This window comes from Mytilus californianus, unplaced genomic scaffold, assembly GCF_021869535.1.
Source record: "Mytilus californianus isolate M0D057914Y unplaced genomic scaffold, xbMytCali1.0.p SCAF_6, whole genome shotgun sequence".
NCBI lineage: Eukaryota > Metazoa > Mollusca > Bivalvia > Mytilida > Mytilidae > Mytilus > Mytilus californianus.
Window position 1 is genome coordinate 55109185 of NW_026262712.1, and position 24359 is coordinate 55133543.

Sequence of the window (24359 nt, forward strand, 5' to 3'; positions counted from 1 at the left end):
ATATACTTTTACATTAATTTAATACAAAAAAAAGCTACTTCCGGTTTACAAAAGGTCACTTCGGGTTAGCTTTTTCAGGTTCAAATGTCTTGCAACCTAATGCAAAAAGTCCCATGGCTTTATCATGTATACTTATGAGGTAAAAGCAAAGGTCAAAATCTAGAACGTTAATTTACCTATGACCTTGAGCTCAATTTCAAGGTCATAAACCAAGGACCTCAAATCAAAAGACCCTAGGTCTTAATTATATATGATAAATGAGTTATATCACCATACGTGTAATTTCAAATATAATAGGGGAGAAAACTCCCATTAAATGTCTCCGTACCCTTTCAACTCAAATTTACCTGTTACGACATATCGCAACTAACAATTCTGTAAAATATTTTGTCGATATCTTATAAGATTTCTGAAAATTAGTGATAACAAGCCAAAATCTAAATTTTGAACATGACCTTGACCTTTGACCTTGACCTCATTTTCATTTTTATGGACCAAGGACCTCAAATCAAAAGTCCCTAGGCCTCTATCACTTATGGTTTTCCAGTTAAAAATACATTTCACTTATATTAAATACAAAAGGGGAAATAACTCTCATATGGAATCTCTATACGGCTTCGGTCAAAATAAAACAGAACATCCTGAGGATATAACGAGCAATTTGGAAAAATAAATTTGTCAGTTTCTTATACGGTTGCGAAGCCTTAGAAATAACAAGAAAAACAGTGATCGGGGAGATAACTCTTATATGGGAAAGTATTCGGTTAAGCGGTGTCAGTTTCAAAAGCGTATAAACTGTTCGATATCATATTCCAAATATCTAAGCGACATTTTTCGAAACAAAAAAACAGCGAAAGAAAAAAATTAGGCGGAAGAAAAAAATAAATAAAATAATAATAATTAAAAACCAATTGTTCAGAGAACAATTGAAGGTCTTCCCACCAGTAAGGATCTATTTTGATATGAAATATTAAAATTTGGTTTTAAATGTCAATTCCGGAGTCAAATGACAGCACATTGTACGCTGATTCCAAAAATGTATGGTTTCTATACAAAAAGATATAAATAAGGGAGATAATTTTTTTACTTCCAGTTATAAAAATGTCACTTCTGGTATTGTTTGATAGTTTACTTGACACTGATACCAAAAATATATGGTTCTATATACTTTTACATTAATTTAATACAAAAAATAGCAACTTCCGGTTTACAAAAGGTCACTTCCGGTTAGCTTTTTTTAGTTCAGATGTCTTGCAACCTAATGCAAAAAGTCCCACGGCTTTATCATGTATACTTATGAGGTAAAAGCAAAGGTCAAAATTTAGAACGTTAAATTTACTTATGACCTTGAGCTCAATTTCAAGGTCATAAACCAAGGACCTCAAATCAAAAGACCCTAGGTCTTAAATATATATGATAAATGAGTTATATCACTATACGTGTAATTTTAAATATAATAAGGGAGAAAACTCCCATTAAATGTCTCCGTACGCTTTCAACTCAAATTTACCTGTTACGACATATAGCAGCTAACAATTCTGTAAAATATTTTGTCGATATCTTATAAGATTTCTGAAAATAAGTGATAACAAGCCAAAATCTAAATTTTGCACATGACCTTGACCTTTGACCTTGACCTCATTTTCATTTTTATGGACCAAGGACCTCAAATCAAAAGTCCCTAGGCCTCTATCATTTATGGTTTTCCAGTTAAAAATACATTTCACTTATATTAAATACAAAAGGGGAAATAACTCTCATATGGAATCTCTATACGGCTTCGGTCAAAATAAAACAGAACATCCTGAGGATATAACGAGCAATTTGGAAAAATAAATTTGTCAGTTTCTTATACGGTTGCGAAGCCTTAGAAATAACAAGACAAACAGTGATCGGGGAGATAACTCTTATATGGGAAAGTATTCGGTTAAGCGGTGTCAGTTTCAAAAGCGTATAAACTGTTCGATATCATATTCCAAATTTCTAAGCGACATTTTGCGAAACAAAAAAACAGCGAAGGAAAAAAATTAGGCGGAAGAAAAAAATAAATAAAATAATAATAATTAAAAACCAATTGTTCAGAGAACAATTGAAGGTCTTCCCACCAGTAAGGATCTATTTTGATATGAAATATTAAAATTTGGTTTTAAATGTCAATTCCGGAGTCAAATGACAGCACATTGTACGCTGATTCCAAAAATGTATGGTTTCTATACAAAAAGATATAAATAAGGGAGATAATTTTTTTACTTCCAGTTATAAAAATGTCACTTCTGGTATTGTTTGATAGTTTACTTGACACTGATTCCAAAAATATATGGTTCTATATACTTTTACATTAATTTAATACAAAAAATAGCAACTTCCGGTTTACAAAAGGTCACTTCCGGTTAGCCAAACAGTGATCGGGGAGATAACTCTTATATGGGAAAGTATTCAGTTAAGCGGTGTCAGTTTCAAAAGTGTATAAACTGTTCGATATCATATTCAACATATCTAAGCGACATCTTGCGAAACAAAAAAACAGCGAAGGAAAAAAATTAGGCGGAAGAAAAAAAAAATAATAATAATAATCAGAAGAAAACCAATAGGTCTTTCCACGGAAAAGTGGAAAGACCTAATAATCAGAAGATAACCAATAGATCTTTCCACGGAAAAGTGGAAAGACCTAATAATAATAATCAGAAGAAAACCAATAGGTCTTTCAACGGAAAAGTGGAAAGACCTAATGACAATAAAACCTAAATTACTAGCAGTTACTGACATGCCAGCTCCAGACCTCGATTAAATCGATTAATAATTATGTGTTCATCATATGAAAATCAAGCACAAGTCTAACATTGATGAAAATTTTACCAATTTTTCGCATCTTTGCCTCATCTTAAAAATTGTAATTATGGTAATGAAAACTTACATTGTAGTACAGAAAAATATTTGATCAGCATGACAAGATCTCAAATTTAAAGACAACATGGGGGAAATCATCCAACAACTCCAAGAGAATTATTGCCCTTTAATGCATTTAGTTTTTCCATATACTTTTTTTAATTTACCTTATACTATAATAATTGTAATAGATAAATACTGGGTAGACACTGTAAATCACAAAATTATCAGCAATGCAAGATCAACTGAAGTCAAATATGTTTTATAGCTTGTAAACTGTCGCTCTTTATTTATATATAGAAGTGGTTGCCCTTAAATGAGGATTTTTATACCATCTTTTGTGTTTTGAGTAAAAATTTAATTAGATAGAAAGAAATTAAACAGACTAAATGATCTACAAGATACAAAAAAAAATGTTGTCATTCATTCCATTTTCGTCTGCAATGTGGGAGAGTGTCCTTTGTTGAATATGCATTATAGACCTGGCAAGGTTAGCGACACAGGGTCGTTAGAGACTCTAGTTTTTGTCTTGCCATAGCAAAGTCATGAAGGTGAGACGTAGGTATATTATTTTTGACAGAGGCGAAGTCTTCAAGATTTGTTAAAATTCATCATTTGGTCAGTTTAAAAGGAACCAAGAAATAACTTATGATAAACTTGTCAATAATACTTGTTATGTAGTTGAAGTAAGATATGCGCTTCTCATTTCCATGGAGATTATATTGACCGAGAGAAGCACATCAACCTTGGCCTTGTCCACAGTTAATATGCCTCTCTTCATATAACCCTATATCGACCTCATACAAAGGCTATAATTTTATAATATATGTGTAGTTTTATAAGTTGACTATAAATTAATCACTTATAAAGACAGGTGTTTTTTTAACTAAACATAGGGACATAAGATGGGTACAATACAAAATTAAAATCAGTATATTGTAATAAAATCAATGTTTTAACTTCAGAGATCATTTCTCCACAAAAACAAGCTAAATGTCAATGGGCCTGATGAAATCGAGTTTTTTGTTGGATATTTTGGAGAAGTGGAACATATTGGTGATATAGAAAAGGGGGAAATATTACAGTACATGGAAACCAGCATGAGCAAGAAAAGACAAGATATTAAGTTATAAAGTCTATATATATATATATATTAATGTTTAAGTTGTGACCTCAACCAATCAAATTATATCACCACTTAATGAAGTTGGTGGTATATAGAACTAACCTTGACCAAATCGATATGTAAAAATGTAAAAAATAAATGTGGATAGTGTCCACATGTGGACACAGATGATGCCCCCGCTTGCATATAATATAGTTATAAAGGGACATAACTGAAGAACGGTAAAAGTGACGTTACCCAAATTTGAACTTGATCTGAGTTTTGTGGTAATAAGCATTGTGTGTAAGTCTCATAACATTTGGTTGAGGCTAACTTAAATAGAGAACAGAAACTAAAAATTCAGCAATTTTTTCTATTTGTAAACACGCATAACTCTAGAACGGTTGTGTATAAGTTTTATAACATTCGGTTGAGACAAACTGAAGTTAGAGAACGGAAACGAAAAATTCAGCAATTTTTATGTTTATAAAGGGACATAACTCAAGAATGGTAAAATTGTCGCCACAAAATTTTGTACTTAATCTGTATTATGTAGTAATAAGCATTGTGTATAAGTTTCATAATATTTGGTTGAGGCAAACTAAAGTTACAAAACGGAAACAAAAAAAATGTACTTGATCTTATTTTTGTGGTAATGAAAATTGTGTATAGGTTTCATAAAGTTTGGTTGGGGCAAACTTAAGTTACAAAAATTAGGCAATCTTTCGATTCATAAAGGAGCATAACTCAATAATGGTTAAAGTGACACTACCCAAGTTCAACTTGATCTGTGTTTTATCAGTGGAAGTCAAAATTAAACATTGCATTGTATAACGCATAGATTGTAGTTGATTCAACTATAATTATGGACAAAGGAAGATAACTCCAATTTTAAATATTACTTGATATTTAGAAGAAAATACCTTGACCTATAATGATTTACTTTTATAAATTGTTACTTGGATGGAGAGTTGTCTCATTGGCACTCATACCACATCTTCCTATATTTATAGATGTTCATATATCACTGTACGTAATATTAACCTTAACTTAATTATTTTGCTTGTTTTAAAATAAAGATTAATTGATAGTTAGTTCCAGTTATAATAAACTTTGCATCTTGCTTTATTTCGGAATCTGCCATGGAAAGCTACTAGTTTGAAAAAAAAAGAAAACAGATGAAGAAATTGACTTATTTTTGTTAGAATATATTTGAAATGTTACATTTGATTATACACTTAACAAATTTTAAAAATATATTCTTCTACCACAGACAAGAATTTATTATCAATCCTGCAATATCAAGAAAAACGTGTATGCATAGAAATTGGTTTGAACTTAGGCTGACAGGATTGTTAAGGTGTTTTCAACTTAATAATATAATTTATAAGTACTCTTCAAAAAATCTTTAAAAAACTGAGGGCCAAAGTGCAAATTATATAGCTGTAGATTCTTTATTGATTGAAACATCTGCACTCAGATGAAATGCTCATATGGTGCAATAAAATTGATACCATGAAAGTTTAATTTCAAACGCATAATTCACATAATGACTTATGTTTTGTTCATATATCCTACATGATTTTTCTCAAACATGTTAGACTGCCTCGGTTAGTCTGATGGTGCTTGCCATGAGTGCAGGAGGTTATTATAGGTTCAAACAGGGGCTGAGTCAATGCAAAGACTTGAAGACTGGTATTAGCTGCGTCTCTGCTAGGCAAGCATCATTAGTAAAAGAAAAAACTGAATCGACTGGTAGTCATAATAATGTTTCCTGGTAGGGTGACATGTCTTCCTGCAAACTGTTACTTTGTGAGTTAGCACTTTTAAAATCTGTCTCAGGGTGTCAGTCTAATACATAGCAGGGTTAGCGCTCATTTCTCATTATTATGATCTCATAACCTGGATATGCATCTGATCTGCCACTAGAAGTAAAACAACCATCATCCAAACATATGTTTACCGTACGGTTTATGAACATGTGTTTACAATATGTTCTCAGACATATGGTTACCATGAACATGCGTTTACCATGTGTTTTCAAACGCATGTTTTACATATAAACATGCGTTTACCATGTGTTTTCAAACGCATGTTTCACGTAAACGCATGTAAACTATACGTTCCTCAAACATGCGTTAAACGTACGTTGCTCCAAACATGCGTTTCTGACATGTTTAGAAACGTACGGTGAATTCCTGGTAAACATGCGTTTACATGCGTTGCATTTTTTGCTGTGTACAACTGGAAATTGTTGCGCTGTCTGTAAGACACATTGATGCTCCCGCCTAATCATAAGACATTATAAATTAATACTATGTATGTTGATCTATTTTTATTTTTTATTCTGAATGTCTTCAATTGCAGGACTGAATGTCCAGCCAAAAGGTTTCAACTTTCAAGTTATAGTAGTCACCAAGTTCAATTTTCTATTTTCAGTGATCACCAAGTTCAACTTTCCGGTAAATATTTAAAAGTAGTAAAAAATCTTATTTGTTGCATTTGGGACATTAAACTGTAGTAGTGCAATTCATGCCTTCAATTATATAGCAAGCGTGAAGGAAAACAAGTCCAACTACCGATTTTTGTGAATATACAACAACTACACCTATTTGACTTTTAGTACCAAAAAAAATTGACTTAGTCCAAATACCTGGCATTTTGAGAGTTTTTGAAAAAAAAATAAAAATCCTGTGGCAATGCACGCTTCCATTATGTGTCCAATAAACCTGTTAGATAGTAAAGCTGTAGCTCAAAAACTGCATACAAATATGAAACTGAAATAAGAGGGCATAGTTACCTGCACATTGAACAGGTCAGATGAACCACTGCACTCCGGGATAAGGTATACATTGTGTATGTTTGACATGAAATGATTGTCACTTAGATAGAACTCCAGACAAAATAGCTATAAATGTTTGAAATGGCAAAAAAAAAATACACATGATTCTTCACGCATACTTCATAAGTCTGTTTGCCATGGGTCTTATCAATTTTGTATTTATGCAAGTAAAATATGTTGACAGTAATTTTGTTGTATGTTTTATTTAAAAATCCAAACAGGAGCTGAGTGAATGAAATGCTACTTTTATTTTATGATTACAAATTGTCAAGAGTGCTCACATATATAAGAAAAATGTACCGATATATAAATAGGGTGTCAATATGTAAATTACAGTATAGTTTAAGTATCATGAACTTGCTTTCAGTATGAACTGCTCTATGCATAGAATAATGGTTTTTAGTTACATTGAATTCTTTGGATTTAATAACTTCACATGCATAGCTCTTTAGTTTAATACTGTAAACAGATATTCGTCTATTATTATTATATCTATTTTTTTATCTTTAGTTATTATATATATTGGCCTTAGTACATTCATTGCACGTATGGTAACTACGGATTGTAAACGAAATAAATATATATAAATCTATTTTTCTGAGGATGGTAAAATAGAAAATTTTCAAGTGCAAAATATATTAATTTTGAGGATATGAACAATTTACTTCAGAATTACAAACCCAATTTGAATATATTAAGACCTTATAATAACATTTATTTGTACGATTTAATTGAATATTTGAAAATAATAATGAATGGAAATTAATTCACCATATTTCAAGGGACATCATTTTGTATTTGTCTGCACGATGGTAGACGTTTTTGCCTTGGTTTAATTACACGTAGAACATATTTTCTTTAAGAGAGTGCAGTGGCGGATCCAGGGGGGGGGGGGGGGGGGGGGGGGGAGTGGGGGGGGATTCTAGGGGTTGGAACGATCGATGCATTTGAATGGGGACATATGGTTGAACCCCCCCCTCCTTTTAAAATGGCTGGATCCGTCCCTGGAGTGACATGTCTTGATGACTTGATACGACGTAAAAGGTATTCGTACGCTATATTTTGAGATCAATTGTGGACCCCGGAATAATTTCGTAACCGTGCGGTTTCGTTTGACGTATTATATTGACTTGTAAAAATTGTAAACAGTCGGATACGCCAACGTAGACCACCTTAATATTTTATTAAATGAAAGATACACAAGAGCACAGTTGATAGTTGAAAATTTCAGGATGGTCTACATTGGCGCTGATGTCAAATTTCGTCTCCAAACATGACTAAATTGTAGAATTTTTACAATTTTCATCGTTCATAGCCTTTTCAAGGTCTAAGTTTGCACAGATTTGAGCACATAACACCTTAAAATAAGGTTCTAGGTGGACGAGCAGATACGGCAGTTCATTCCACAGGCGGGATGGGTTTCAAATTCAAAATTTCAAAATTCTGGAAAATGGGGGGCCAGAAACGGCCCTTATCATACCTTGTCCTTTTAACTGAAGTATTTGGTACTTAATGCTTTGCAGTATATGTTATTGCAAGCTAGTGTAAACGTATGGTCACTTAGCTCCTAATACTCCTACATAATATAAATAAGCACTGCTATGTGTATCATGTGTATATAGTATGTTTATGCTTTTATATTGCATTTTTTTTTTAATATATAGATGTCTGGTAATTAATTACCTTAATATTACTCAACAACGTTCATATGTCTAATTAATACTCGATAATGTGTTATATTGTGTGATTTTAGAAAAAAAAATATCATCTTAACCATGTTAACATAGCAACAGTATTCATCAACTACTGTACATTAATATACTAATTGAAATATATCTCAAACCTCTAATGTTTTGTATTGTTCCAAGAGAGTGTACAGTCGCTTCAGTCTGCGTTCATGTCTATTTTACTTATTGTTGTAATGAAATATATTTCTTTATAAAAGAAGTAGTGATAAAAGGTAGAATATTGACATGGTGGTAATGTTTCAACGTAAACGAGATACATTTACCAATCTTCTACTGTATGATACGCTTTTATTAAATATGACTCATCAACGTATTTTAAGATGAGCTATACGATGGGAATTAGTAGTTGAGCATACGTTTTATGTTCGCTCGAGGATTTTGGACAGGTTTGAGTCACTAACTCTTGTGTTCCGTACTAGACTAGTAGACCCTTATATGTGTTTGTTTCTTTTGTCGTTGTTTGTTCGCTTGTTTCAGGCAAATCCAATTATATTTCCTTCTTTTCTGTATAGTTAAATATTTAAAAGGGCATTGGATTAAATTTATAAAACAATATATGTTCATTTTCAGGTTTCGGGTGTTTTGAATTATTTATTTGTGACCTTGTGTTATCACTTCGAACCTCTTTTAAAGAAGCCTGGCTTAAAGTTATTTCCATTTTGTTCAAGTAACATTCATCATCACAGATGAGCCATATGTTCTGAAATTTTTAGATCAGAGTTACTCACATCAACTGATATCATTTATAGATGTATGCTATCAATACTACTTTCCATAGAGCATATCCTGCCATACCTTCTAACACAATTTCTGCAATTCCTAACGGTATTGTGTAATCAGCATCGTTCACTTCTTCCTTATCGTCGTCATTGTTAGGCTGCAAGAACACACAAGGTGCATTTACTCTTATGCAAGACAACAGTAAACCTTTAGCCTGATAAGGTCCTCTTGGAATTACAACCTTCAAAGAAACAACAAATCATACAGGTGAGCTATAGGGGTGATTTCAAAATAGTATAAACGCTAAATTATTTCTACCGTACTCAGTCTCTGCGTGGTGATAGTACAAAACCTTTGTTTATGGCATGGCAAAGATATAAGATATATTAGATATTTTGAGGGATGCAGATGTATAAACTTGTAACGCTTAACAGAGTCAATTTTTTTATTTGTTTTGCTCAATTCGTATCAGTCGAACAAGTTCCTGTCTACTTTATTTATGTCATCGTTTAGATGGTAATTTTCTCTAGCAAACGTTTAAAGAAAAACAACCTTTTAATTCTCTGGCCAACATTTAACGAGTGGGTTAGTTTGGAGGGCGCCTGACATGCATTACTTGTACTATCCGCACTAGGTGCAATCGACAGTACATCAACTGAGATATATTATTTTCAGAAAGACCCTCAAGGACAAAATTTGTCTCGTCAAAGAGAGAATGAAAAGTCTACAAAACAATACATGAAAAAAAACTGAGCAAAACAAGACTCATACAAACCGAACGTCATATGAGGTGTTCTGAAAGAATTATCATATCTTGAATATAAAATCGCAAATTTTTCCCTTTTTCTTTTTATCTTGTATATTTAGTCTTACTTGGAATACAGACGGATAGAACGTTAGGGACATTAAAAACTCAAGCTTTGAATTTAAGCAAACAAATAAAAATCATTGAAAAAAAGACGACGTGGAGAAAAAAGAAGTAAAAAAAAAAAACCTACACATGATATTCAAGACTGAGCATAACTAATTCCTAATAAAACTAGTGCTGATCTAAGGTGTATCAACAAGGTGAGCAAATCATGTTCAGTGGTTGTCGTTTGTTGGTGTGGTTTATAATGTTTCTCGTTTTTTATATATATAAGACCGTTGGTTTTTCCCGTTTGAATGGTTTTACACTAGTCCTTTTAGGGCCCTTTATATTTTGCTTGTCGGTGTCAGCCAAGGCTCGGTGTTGAAAACCATACTTTGACCTATAAATGGTTTACTTTTACAAATTTTGACTTGGATGGAGAGTTGTCTCATTGGCACTCATACCACATCTTCTTATAGCTATGTACTTGTGACAACCCTCATGTTGTTCAAAGTACAAATTTGGTACTAAGTGTCAATCGTTGAACTTGAAATCGGGGAAAAACGATATAGTATGGCTACAATTAGTAATCTGATACACAGATAATCCTTAACGACCTAACAGACTATAGCGGCGCAATTAGTTCATAAAAAAGTTATAATTTGCAAAGTACATTTATTGTTTATCAATTTTTCATAAAATTGTAACACTCTAAAAAGATTGAGAAAAATATAAAAAATCCTAAGTCGAATAAAAATAGAAGGGTACTGCATAACTAAACGGTACAAATCAAGTCCACAAAGACTGCTAAAACTAAGATTGAACAAGACGATTTCTTCATAAAAAAATACAATATGGGTCAGCGGTTCTTTCTCCACTAGAGTAAACAAAAGTACTGTTATCAAAAGGGACGAAGAAACCTTGATTTTTATGTTAGTAATACATTGACTCATGAAACATTGTTGTAACAACTTACCTTTACACCAGATATATGTATATGATGCTGAGATTCCTTTTGACTTTGGTAGTTATACATTTCTTTAATCGGTTTTATGATGGTAAGTTTTTCATATTTAGATATTTTTTCAGCTTCACATTTTAACATCTGAAATGAATATTGCAAGGCAATAAAACATGTAAAAAGAATCATTATCAATTGCAGAAAATACTAAAAGTCGCATGGTTTTTGATATTTAAATTACAATTGAAAAGAACGATCAATTTGACCCGCATAAAACAGGATAAATCACCTAAACTTGTCGAATCTTCTGAATGTTCCGTTCCTCTTATAGACTATATTGTCAGGGTTAAAAATAAAAAAAGAAGTGGATGATTTAAATATCCTTAAAAAAGATTGCAGACACCAGATAGAAACTCAATAATCACCAGTCAATGAGAAACCATCACCACCATGGTAATAAACTTAAAAATTAAAAAAGACAGTCTACAAACCATACATTGGAAATTTAAACAAAGATACACCAACCCTACCATTATTCGAAGATGATCTTAAGTGCTCTGGAAATGTAAGCAACAATATAGCACCCGTCGTTTTGTTCATGGAATGTATAAGGCGGTAGTAAGAGTCATTTGGTGATGTCAAGCCCAGGACAATGAACGTGACTGTGGCTCCGACAACCGGAACATAACAGTGGTCGTCTGTGACACATATATTCCAAAACAGTCAACCAATCATGATGGCGTCTGTGAAACTTTCAAAAGAACGATTTCAGTTTTACCACTAGGAACAATGAATAGATTGATTCATCAATTACCTTGTTAATTGCAACTGTCTATCTAGGACATCATTATAGAAAACATTATCTCCGGAATATCGTATCAACTTGGAGATATATGTTCCATATGCAGATGCTATTGAATGTTGCGTTTTTTGTTTAATGTGTTTGAGCTTTTGATTTTGCCATTTGAATCAGGACTTTCCTTTTTGAATTTTCCTTAGAGTTCGGTATTTTAGTTATTTTACTTTTTGCTACATAGAAATGAAGCTTCACTTACTTTTTTAAGATCCCCAAAAAATACACAGAAAATGATGTAATCAAGAAGCTGGACTTTTCGATCGACAACATATTTGTTAAGGTCGATAGATTATTATGTCAGCAGACAGTCGTTTTTCTGATTGCTACTGATTATGAACCAATACTGGTATACTTGTTTTTGTACTCACACGAAGCACACCATGCACAATTCATAAAGAGACGAAATCATCTCGCAAAGTTCTTCAATTTTACTTTAAGGTATTTTGATGATATTCTAACACTCAATAACTCGCATTTCAATGGGTAGAATAGAATTAAAAATGGAAAAGGCGGCTGTCTAAAAGAGTCATCAACCCGAGTAGAAAGCCCAATGCCTCCATTGTGTTATCAAGGAAGCCAGAATTTCCCGATCCAGGAGGCGGTCTTCAGCTGGCCCCTATCAATAATGTATACTTGTTCATTGACATGGACGTCACATTATTAAAAATCCGAAACAAAATAAAAGTTTAAAAAAATACTCGCTGTTGGGGTTGTTGTCTCTTTAATAAACTCCCCGTTTCCATTCTATAGTCTTTATTGAAATAATGAATACTAAGACAAATGAAGATATGCTTAATAGATATAAGAAGATGTGGTATGCATGTCAATGAGACAACTCTCCATCCAAGTCACCATTTGTAAAAAGTAAACCATTTTAGGTCAAAGTACGGTCTTCAACACGGAGCCTTGACTCACACCGAACAGCAAGTTATAAAAGGGCCTAAAAATGACTAGTGTAAAACAATTCAAACGGGAAAACCAACGGTCTTATCTATATAAAAAACGAGAAACGAGAAACACTTATGAACCACATCAACAAACGACAACTTCTGAACATCAGATTCCTGACTTAGGACGAGAGCAAATAAATGCAGCGGTTTAAACGTTTTATTAGGTACCAACCTTCACCCTTATCTAAAACAGTAGTGTAACATCACAAAATAGAAAGACACACTATTAAATATCAATTGAAATGGCCTAATTAAATTATAAGACATATTAACACTGAACGAATAAATTTGATCTATGATACAATGAAAATACAAAATCAATAAAATAAGGGGTGAATAAATAAAGGCAACAGTAGTTTACCGCTGTGAGATGTTAAACAATTAAAAAAAACAATATCCTTGAACCAGAGGGACATTCAAACTCACAGATCGAAAATAAACCAACAAGGACATGGCCAAAAAAGAAAAAGACAAAAAGACAAACAATAGTACACAAGACACAACATAGAAAACTAAATACTAGGCAACACGAACCCCACTACGATAAACGTGATAGTTGCAACTTTCCAATTGACAGCAGTAACATAATACTTTCTGCTCAATCGTACAGTGACATTACGAATTGTTCATTTTATACAATGACTGAGTCAATGTTTCAACTCATTAGTAACATGTTAAGCGGTCTCAAGTCTTTAGATATAGGGTAGTTGCCTGATCTGTAATTTCACCAATTGTGACATTTTGACTTGACGTTGCTATGCATTTTGGTTGATGCTTGCAGAGTAGAAGACGCTTTCTCTGTTGGCACGATATGTCTCGCTCTATTTGAGGATCTTGTGATTGTCTATCGTTTGTTTATGAACCGTTATTTGTCTCTTTCTGATCAATTTGCCAAATTTTAACATTGCTAGATTACTGTCGCCACAATTTGTCGCAAAGATTCGTCTTTAGCCAGATAGATTGATACACGAAAGATAATACATAATGTAGATATTTTCGATTGCAACAGGCACACATTTTAAGACTATTCAAAAGTTTTTATCGCTAAGTAGAAGGAAAATTCCCTAATTATAAACATCACGAAAAAGTATGCCGTCTCTCAGATGTCCAAAGAACTGGATTTTTTAAACATGCAAGCTTAAAAAACTGTTAAAGAATTATAAATACTGATATATTTGAAACAGTACATGGTGAATTTCTCCTCAATAGAATGGTTGTGTCCAGCAAAACATGCTTTATTCAACGTAAACGTTTTTTTAAACATGCAAGCTTAAAAAAAAATAAGTAACGAATTATTAGTATTGATATAATTGAAAACAGTACATGGTGAATTACTCCTCCACTAAATTAGTGTGTCTAGCAAAACATGCTTTATTCTAAGTAACCATATCTTTCAATTCAAAATGAAAATCTTATAATTATTATATTGTAACAGACTTCGTAAAGACATGACCGGATTAGAAGGCAAAAGACTGACTGATTAAGATTAAAAAAAACACTGAACCCCAAATTTTTGAATAGTTCATTTGTATAGTGAATATATACGAAACACTCAAATATAAATATTTATGAAAAGGTTTTGATTAAATCTGCGTCATCTAAGTCTAAATATAATGTTGAAACCTGTTACATTTTTTTAAGCATTTTTATCATACTAGCACCAGTATTAAACAATTCATTATAATCACAGTTTACAGTCAACATAGTACACTTATCAAGGTGTAAAGAGCTCATAATGATACAGACGAAATAAGCCGAACAGGGACTTGTAAATAGACATAGTTTTAGTGTTACGTCAATTTGGTCTTGCAAACCCAAACCTTATTTCTTCATCGTTTTGTCCGAGACGTAATATATTGTTCTATTTAACAAAAAATATATTTCAGAAACATATTTTATCTTCACACAACTATTATAGTTCTTATGTTAAATGTTGACATTAAAGTGATTTGATAAGACGATAAGTGTATATAACATTTTATTGTGTATTTACATGTAGTAAGGCTGCAGTAGATTCACGTTTTTTAAATTGCTTAAATCGATTCGGAAGTAATACATTAATGTTCAAGCAAAATCTAAGGGACGTACAAGAACTACAGAAGGAACGAGAACGGGTGCGTTGGCACAGTATTGTCTCCTCCTGTGCATGTATCACCGTAAATGCGAATTCACACTCAAAATGTCAAAATGTCAAAATCGGGAATAGGACGAAACCAACATATTTAATTATTTGGTGAGAGGACAGCATCTGTATAGTGGAACGTGATGGTAAATGATAATATTGCAGTATTACTCTGTTTGTAATAACACCTATGTTATGTTGGTGTTGAGTACAATAGATACATTTTAAAAGTCCTTTATGTGTTCTACATGTTTGGTTGCAATCTTAGATAACAAAAAAAAAAAAAAAAAAAAAAAAAAACAACAACAGATGCATGATTGTTCGGGACTTCCTCTTAGTAAGTTTCGCGGATGTTATATTGATTTTCAATTCACTAATAAAAAAATCAAAACAAGGTGAAATTTTAAAGATTTTACTTAACAAACCTTGAAAGTTTGAATAACACACCCAGCATCAGAACCAGTTAATTCTGTGTGTACAGTAATTCCTTTTTTACGTAGAACTAACGGTCTTTTGATATCTGAAAATATACAAAGAATAATTTACCAAAAAAATCATTTTATGGGAAAAGTCGTCCTTTGTATATACTTGTTTTACTACATTTGTACATTTGGTTTTTTAACACTAATACAAAGATAAATCATGTAATATACACATTACTGTTTAACCTAAACAGCTAAACGTATATACATGGCATATACATTAATATCGGTACATAAACACTAACACATTCCTAATGAACATGTATGAATGATAAAAAAAACTAGACCAATGCATATTCTTTAGCTTTACAGTCTATCAATTAAACAATAGAAAATTATTTTTTCTTCCAAATATGAAACACCTTTGCTAGTGTACTGTTTATCTTTTTATTTGTCTTACTATTAAATTTCGTGTTTAATCCTACGATTTTTCTGTTTTCATTTGTGAATATTTTCTTTGTGCTCATATACTGGGCTTTGCTAATTGACATATAGTGAGATAAAAAAAACTGAAAAGAACATAAACCTCAGAAAGTGATTCAGTGCAAAATAAGCATCATCAGTTTGACGACACTAATAAACTTAAGTCAAGGCTATCGCGATTGGAACCAAGGCTGGGCCAATATGTGGCACTCTGGTAGGTGATAACATAGAAAACAGGTATACGTAAAGGTTGCACTTTCTAAATACATCTGTTTCACAAGCCATGCCTCTTTTTGGGGAGATATATAATATTCATAGATATGTTAATTTGTTGATGCACTGGTTCCCAGATATGATCTCTGTGTTTCATCTCATAGAGAAATAACTTTAAGACGTTACCAGTATAGAAAAACATGGTAGCGCCTAAAATTTAATTCTTAGGAGGTCAAAAAGTGGAGGTAGGGGTAGTATAGAATTTTAGCATAAGTTTAAACTCTTAGAAGTTAAGCGCATATAAATGTTGAAAATATGCCGCACGGCACTATATTTTGACCTTGAATAAAACAGTAGTGCATATCAACTTTCAATTCTGAGATATAATTTTTCACGAAACGTCATAGTAAAAGTGGCACAGCTTTAGCCACAAAAGGAGTTCCTATGGGAAATTGCATTGTCTATATATACAGAATTGCAACCTATAGATACCTTCCTAATGCATGTGTAATTCGATGAACCATTTGGGTTTTATATTCAAGAATTTTGGAAGCGATAATTCGATGACTGTTTTATCTTCCGGTCAAAGAGAACTAAATTTCACTCATTACTGAATGCCTTTAACGAATCAAAACAGTTCACACACGAGTCCAGCTATTCATAAATACTGTTTTAGACACCTATATTACCGGAGAAGAAGCGAAGATCATTACGAATTTATATAGTAAACACTCTTACATTATCATTATTTGGACTTCAGATCATGCCATCCGTCACATTTCAAACGAAACATTCACTTCAATTTAACGTAGATGTACAATAGTTTTAATTGTAGAAGTACATGATCAAATAATATAGGAAATGAAAATGCGTCTAGAAAGACAAAACTATCCTATCAGTTTGATCTACAATAGAATAAAATAGGTATCAATAATTCCAATCGTTGAACATACAACAAAGGGATGACAGAAAAGATAAGCAGAAAATACTTCCGTTCATAATTACACTTAATCCCGGTTATCACAAAGTTCGGCTTATCGGTTTTAACCTATTGTACATCGATAAAAAAAATGAAAAAAATAATCAATGAATAACATCAAATAGGAAGCCGTCAGCACCAAATCTGAGGAAACGTATTACACGAGCAAAATGCAATACGCAGAATGTGGCACATTGAAATGATCCAGTGATCCAAGATGTCGGACGTACGATGTTATAGAGGTAGTACAAAGTAAAACTTTTAAATCGGGCACAGTGATCAAATTGAATTTAAGTATCAACTGCAAATCGGATGATACTATTAATTGTTCCACATGTCGTAATTGTAATTCAAACCAACAGACTAATTGATAGAGGCAGATCCAAAAAGAGTAGATACAGGACCCGAAAATTGGAGATTTTCCTTTTTCTAAACATGTTGATGAATGTGGTAAGGGAAAATGTAGCTGCATTGGCTCAAGGCGTAACAGAAATTGTCTTCAATTGTTGTACATAGAAACATTTTAAGTCACAAAGTAATTCTCTGATGTAAGTGTTTGGACAATCTATAACTATAACTTGTACTATAAGACATGTATTTCCAATGATGCGAAGGGCCCTGTATAATAATTAAACATAGGGGCATATTCGAAGTGGTGGTTAACTAAGATTGACAACCATACAAAATTCTTTCACTTCGGACTGCACCCTAAGATAAAAAATCTTTTATGGTTGACAAATATTTTCACACTTTCTATTAACCATAGTTGTATATAATCAAAGAAAAAAATAGTATAACATATGAACAATAATAACAAGTCTAACATCAATTTTGTTGAAATCGAATATTTCACGTAAAACACACATCCATTTCCGACTCCTTTTAAAACCAAAAAAATGGAAGTTTATTCATGTTTTGAGACAAGTAGAAATTCTTTATATGTCGGTTTTTTTTTTTTTCTGTATTGACGACCAGTTCTCAAACACATGAAATTGTATTAACTTGATGATTTATTTTGTAGTTTAAGTCATTGGTTGATAAAATTATTTATCAGAATAACATAGATTCAAAACATACACTATACTAACACTCACTCACATCACTCCAGTCCAGTGTTTCATATTATAGTGTTGTTTTTTTTTTGTTTTTTTTTGTCAATCACTCAGTCTAGCTCCTATCATATTTTGGTCATCATCTAATGTGTATGTGTTTATATTTGTATTGTGATAAGACGTATCTCAATTTGCTATAACTGGTTTAAAATCCCCCTTGTCATGTGCAAAAAAAATTTCACAAAACTAAATAAATCTTTTAAATCATTCGCTATGCTAAGTTTGTTTTACCACGGAATTGACGCCTTTAGCAAGATTTGACACCAACATTGCTGGTTTTAATGGCCTTTAGCTTCGTAATTGATTTGACTTCAAACTGCTTTGAATTGAGCACCACTGATGAATCGTGTTTAGACGAAAGGTAAGTGCTGTGTACAAAATTATATGCCTGATATCTTTGATCAGTTTGATTTGAAAGAAGAAGGTGAGGAAACCTAGCTAAAGCGGTATCAACTCAGTGCTAGTGAAATTTGCTTCTTCTTTAGCGATGCGAATAAGTGCAACAGTGGTATACCGCTGTTCGAAATTCATAAATCGATTGAGAAAAAAAACAAATCCGGGTTACAAACTAAAACTAAGGGAAACACATCAAATATAAGAGGAGAATTACGACACAACGGAAACACAACATTAAAATATCATTCGCAATTAGTAGCTTGATGATCAAATAAATAAACGACATAATTGCTATTGATACCTTCAATACAGTTCCAGGACTTACAGTCTACTAGCAGCGGTATCGATAAAGACTTTAACAATTCAAATTTGGTATTAGGGCCTAATTAGTATTCAAATTTGTAACTGCATTTCATCTGGTTCTTGCACACTGTTTTAGTAATGGTGTGTACAGTGTTATATTTTCGATTTATTTACAGGGATAAACAAATAAACATCAACATAAACTTTCTCTTATATCAATATATATATATATATCATCATGATAATACATGTATATATTTATCTTAATACCTCATATTTATTTTTCTAGGAATATGATTGGTAAGAAAAATTGTGGATACCGTGTATATTCCATGGTGGATAAGTAGGCGGGGTTAATTTCAATACACGGTTAGTAGTGGTGGTACGTCCCTTTATAAAAACAATACGGTGTTGAGGAAAAATCTTAAAGATTTCAACAGACGAAGAAATTGATGATGAACGATTGAAATAAATTCATAAAACACATGTAAAGCTAACGAGTTGTTATTGTTGATATTTGTTTTTGTATAGACCAATGAAATTGGGTTCTTAATACTATCGGTATTAAAGACATGATCACTTTGATATGCCTCTAGTTTAATTGCTACATGTTAAGGTAGTCGGTAAGATAAATTATTTAGATAGTGTGCTAGTGACCTAATACGATACATATGGGTTCAATAAATTTAATATTATTAGTTATATGGTTTGATACTGACCCCCTATGGATCCATAAAGGGTTAGTAAAATCCATATGCGGTGAAGCAGGTGGCTCTATGGTTCGTAGAGGGACAGTAGTGAACTGTATAACGAATTTATAGCACACGGGACTTTTCCTGCCGCGTTTTGTAGAAAGAAAAAACCAATGAAATACAACTACATCAATAGATGACGTCACCATTCACAGTAGACGTGACGTCATGAACCCTCTGTACATTTACTAACCACCCTCAGATCCATAGGGGTCACCACGTGACGGCGTTTAACCATTCATAACGTCTTAATTAAAACGCAGTGCGATATGTCGTATTAGGTTACTAGCACCCTATGTAAGTAATAATATTCCACGTTGTGATTTATTTTTTAATCTTTCTAGAAATATTTCCACAGATGGTTGAAAAATCATGTGTCTAGAGATTAGAATTTAGACGATGATACTTTCAATATTTAATAAAATATTGCTTGATTTTAGTTTAAATATTTGACAACTTTTTCATTAGCATCATTTGTTTTTTTTTTTTATTTTAATCTATCAAATTCAGATTAATAGCTGTTTGAATATATGAATTAGAATTTAAATATCCTGTACGTTGCATAGAGGTTAAACTTATCTATCAGCTGTCAACCCCCCCCCCCTTTTCCCCCTCACTTAATGGCTGACCCGTGTTAAGAGTAAATCAATATCTCTTGCACGTAAAAGACACCCTTGTAGATTTCGAAAAAGAGTAGGCTAATGCTGCTTCAAGGCCGCACTCGCACCAGCAAAGTGGAAAGGGTTAAATATAAGTTGTAATAACTTGTTTCCCAATCCACTATAAATAAACATGTTTAATCTAACCTGGGACAACGGTGTTAGCAATTAAATTACAATTTTAGCACAGTTTACAAATGATTTTGCCCTTTTTATTTAAGACTGTGCGAACAAAAAAAATGTTGGTGTAATTAAAAAGATCAACCATAAATTGTTTTCTTTTGTGTGATCTATTTTTGAAACAAAATAGTAAGGTATGCATAGTTCAATCTAATGCTGAAGCTTTAGACACAAATAAGTTATAACGAACTTCTTCATCATGTACATGCTTCTGATAACCAAAATATATTTTCATGGTAGCCTACCATGCAAGTTTCGATTTCCTAAGCATATTGATATGCATGTTTTAATTGGTTTTTCAAAAGAAGTATTGTATGACAAGATGAACTTACCATTGTTGTCCTTTGTTGTTTCAGTACACAACGTTATAATTTCATTACAATTTGCTTCTTCTGAAAGTATCACTGAAAATACAAGTTAAAATTGGTATAAAAAAAGGGGAAACAGTAATCTGACTAACATAGCGCCCTTTATTTTTTCAATGGTTATCATTGAATTGAGTTAAGGCGAATAGTACATTTTATAATGCACATTGCGTCCTATGTTCTTATCTACCAAATGTAATACCAAACTGATATTTCGTACAATATCGTTTCATGACATGAAAAAAAAAAAGATTTGTGATTGTGTTATCGATGTCATTACTATTAATGTAGCCATTTTGAGCTGCATTAATGAAAAAATATTGGATCAATGTCAGTAAGATATCAACTATCTGTTGCTTAGAACGAAACTTTAGAGAGATAGGTAAATCTATACAAGCTATATGGTCATACAATTATCCAATAAGTATTATAATTGACCTTTTTCTGTAAATGCCTGTACCAAGTCAGGAATATGACAGTTGTTATCCATTCGTTTGATGTGTTTGAGCTTTTGATTTTGCCATTTGATTAGGGACTTTCCTTTTTGAACTTTCCTCGGAGTTCAGTATTTTTGTGATTTTACTTTTATCTGAATTAATGCTAATTTTGAAGTGCGTTGGACTTTCCTTTTTGAACTTTCCTCGGAGTTCAGTATTTTTGTGATTTTACTTTTATCTGAATTAATGCTAATTTTGAAGTGCGTTGTATTGTTATCCACTATATATACTGGCACTAAATTTATACATAACTTCTCTTCTAAAAGCTTTCAGCTGAACTACTTTTTACCTGCGTATGGCTTTTTATGACCAATAGCAATACCCAAGCCATCGCAAATAGCCTCTTGTATATTCCTTTTTGTCTTTACCACTGTAACGATAAATGATAAATTACATCAACAGATATACAACTATTATGATCATAGTATCCCGTTAGAGTTATGAAACTCATAAGAATAATATACATGAATACTTTTTGAAGGAAATTCATGCAAAGTTAATATCCACAATTATCGAATCGAGAAAAGGTTATTTTCCTCCAAGTCCGTATGAAATAGTGAAACAGATTTAAAAAGTTTGTCTGATAAATTTTCACGAAGTTCATTACTGTATTATTATACTGAACTGAATACAAAGATATAATTTTCCTTGAATGAACATAAAAATTCGAGATACGTTTCACTCAGCTATACTTAGAAAAAAATAGTTTTCTCATGTATCTGTATACTCACTTAGATGTATTTACGAAATGTGCTTAGTGCTTTTTGGATGTTTGTGCCTCAAAATATTGTAGAGGTCCAGTTTTGAGATAACGCAAAATGTTGAGGCGGCAGTCATATTTTTAAAGGTACACAGTCGATTTGACGTCACTAGCTTGTTATTATTTTTGACGTCCAAAAGTGCTCCAAAAATATGTATTTTTGCGACGTGGATATTCCCGAACAGTTATGTTGCCTACGCGTATATCCCAACACTGTTTATTGGCCTACGCGATATCTGCCGCTGGAAAAGGGGGTTATTCTACTTGAAGTTATGACAAATATACAATATTATCTTCATCATTTCATTAGTGGTTGCTATAGTAGCGTATAATACTTATTGATAGTAATTATGACAATATTCGAGATTGAGACAAACTAGAACATTTATTGCATATACAACCATGTTTTACTTCAAAATAACGGATATAGAGCTATTGTCACACACAGTAGTGTACCAGCGGCAGCAGTTCAGAAAGCAAATAAAAAAAAAACAGATTTGTTTAACCTACTCCGAGTTTTCATTTTATCAAATTCCAGCATTTTTTGATAAGTAACTGCATCTCTACGTTGTAACTTAACTGATTAGTTTTGTGCTATATTGTATACCGATATTATAACCCAAGTTAAAAGCAAGAGTTTGATGGAAAGTAATGTTTTATGTTCTCTTTTGTTATCCTATCATGCGTATTGAGCGAACATTATTATTTCGAAAACAAGGATGTGTTTTTCTAGGAAGAAATTAAAACTTATCAAACAATCGAGATAATTTATAGTGTATAAAAATAATTTTACTTTTCAAAAGACGGTTGCGGTCAATTCAATAATTCTAGCAAAGCAGAATTTACTCCTTTCGTGGCATTTGGTACAACTTAATTTGCTTCACAGAATAAATACTATTTTGTCCGAACAACCCCATCCCCCCTCCCCCATCCCCTCCCCCCCCCCCCCCACAAAGCAAAATACCTTCATTTATTGAAAATCTTTTTTATACATGTGTCCACGTTTGATCAATTCTTCATTAATTGAACTACCTGTTGATTTTCTTCAATTTGTTGTTGCTTCTAGTTTCAGGGTTTTTTTTATGAAAAACTGTCAACTGTTTTTGATTCTTGACAAAAATAGTTCCTTTGCTATATTCTGATTGAATTAAATTTTCTTGTTTGTTGCTATCATTTTTGGATCAATGCATCTAAATTCAAAGTTAATTATGTCATCTGCTTATGTTTGTTATTCAGCGGCTGTAAGCTATTATAAAATCCATCCCAATAAGTTTTACGCATACTTAAGCATTATAAAATTGGTTTGTCGCTCCATGTTTTTACAAATACATCCTTAATTATTACCATTTGGCATCAAGGGCGTTTCTTTTTTACCATGTGTATAAGTTCTTCCTAAAACAGAAAGATTCCTTAAACCTCCAAATAACTTCAGATGCATTCGTACTTGCTCCTAAGTTTGGATATTCAAAAGATAACTGTATCTGTAATGAAATGTAATAAGTGTGTGTTTATGTTCAATATTTGATACATTAAATAAAATTGAGAATGGAAATGGGGAATGTGTCAAAGAGGCAACAACCCGACCATAGAACAGAAAACGGCAGAAGGTCACCAACAGGTCTTCAATGCAGCGAGAAATTCCCGCACCCGGAGGCGTCCTTCAGCTGGCCCCTAAACAAATATATATACTAGTTCAGTGATAAAGTATTCTATATTTAAGAATAGTATATGGTTAGAGAAAAGGAATATTAATATAGGAACTATCCATTAAAGACACCGATTACGACAATGCATCTACCTATTTTTGTCTAGTAGCTGAACACATTTCTTTGGATATTTTGAAGCTACATGTTTATTTAACGAAGCTTGTCCTGTAATTGTAAGCAAAATAACCCTGTATAAAGAAACGAACGTTTTGATTCATAACGTCTAATTGTATGCTGCAAAATGGCAGACATTCAGACAACATCAACTCAGACACAAATAATGTTAGTAGAGGATAAAGGAGTTCAAAATTAGATTCAAGCGGGAACGGGACGACGTCAGCGTATAGACATATTATGATTTACAGTGACGCCTTATTGTACACTAGTGTAACTGAGGACTTTTCTTAACTTAAGAGTAATTAATACAAGGTTTTTATACTTTCCTCGATATTGCAGATCAGCTTTCATATTTCGATACGCTTGTCAATTATT

The 24359-nt window shown here is 32.4% G+C and overlaps 1 protein-coding gene across 1 annotated transcript in view; it reads right to left on the bottom strand.

Moving 5' to 3' along the window:
* LOC127705699 (2-oxoisovalerate dehydrogenase subunit beta, mitochondrial-like) overlaps positions 1 to 23636 on the bottom strand; it is a 41780-nt gene extending 18144 nt beyond the window's left edge. Inside the window, exons 1-6 of the mRNA XM_052210067.1 lie at positions 23506 to 23636; positions 21691 to 21771; positions 20872 to 20943; positions 15466 to 15560; positions 11128 to 11256; positions 9377 to 9542 (exon numbers count right to left, since the gene is read on the bottom strand). Coding sequence (XP_052066027.1) covers positions 9377 to 9542; positions 11128 to 11256; positions 15466 to 15560; positions 20872 to 20943; positions 21691 to 21771; positions 23506 to 23599 — 637 coding nt within the window. The 5' untranslated portion in view covers positions 23600 to 23636. The remainder of the gene's footprint in view (positions 1 to 9376; positions 9543 to 11127; positions 11257 to 15465; positions 15561 to 20871; positions 20944 to 21690; positions 21772 to 23505) is intronic.
* Positions 23637 to 24359: the final 723 nt, after the last annotated feature.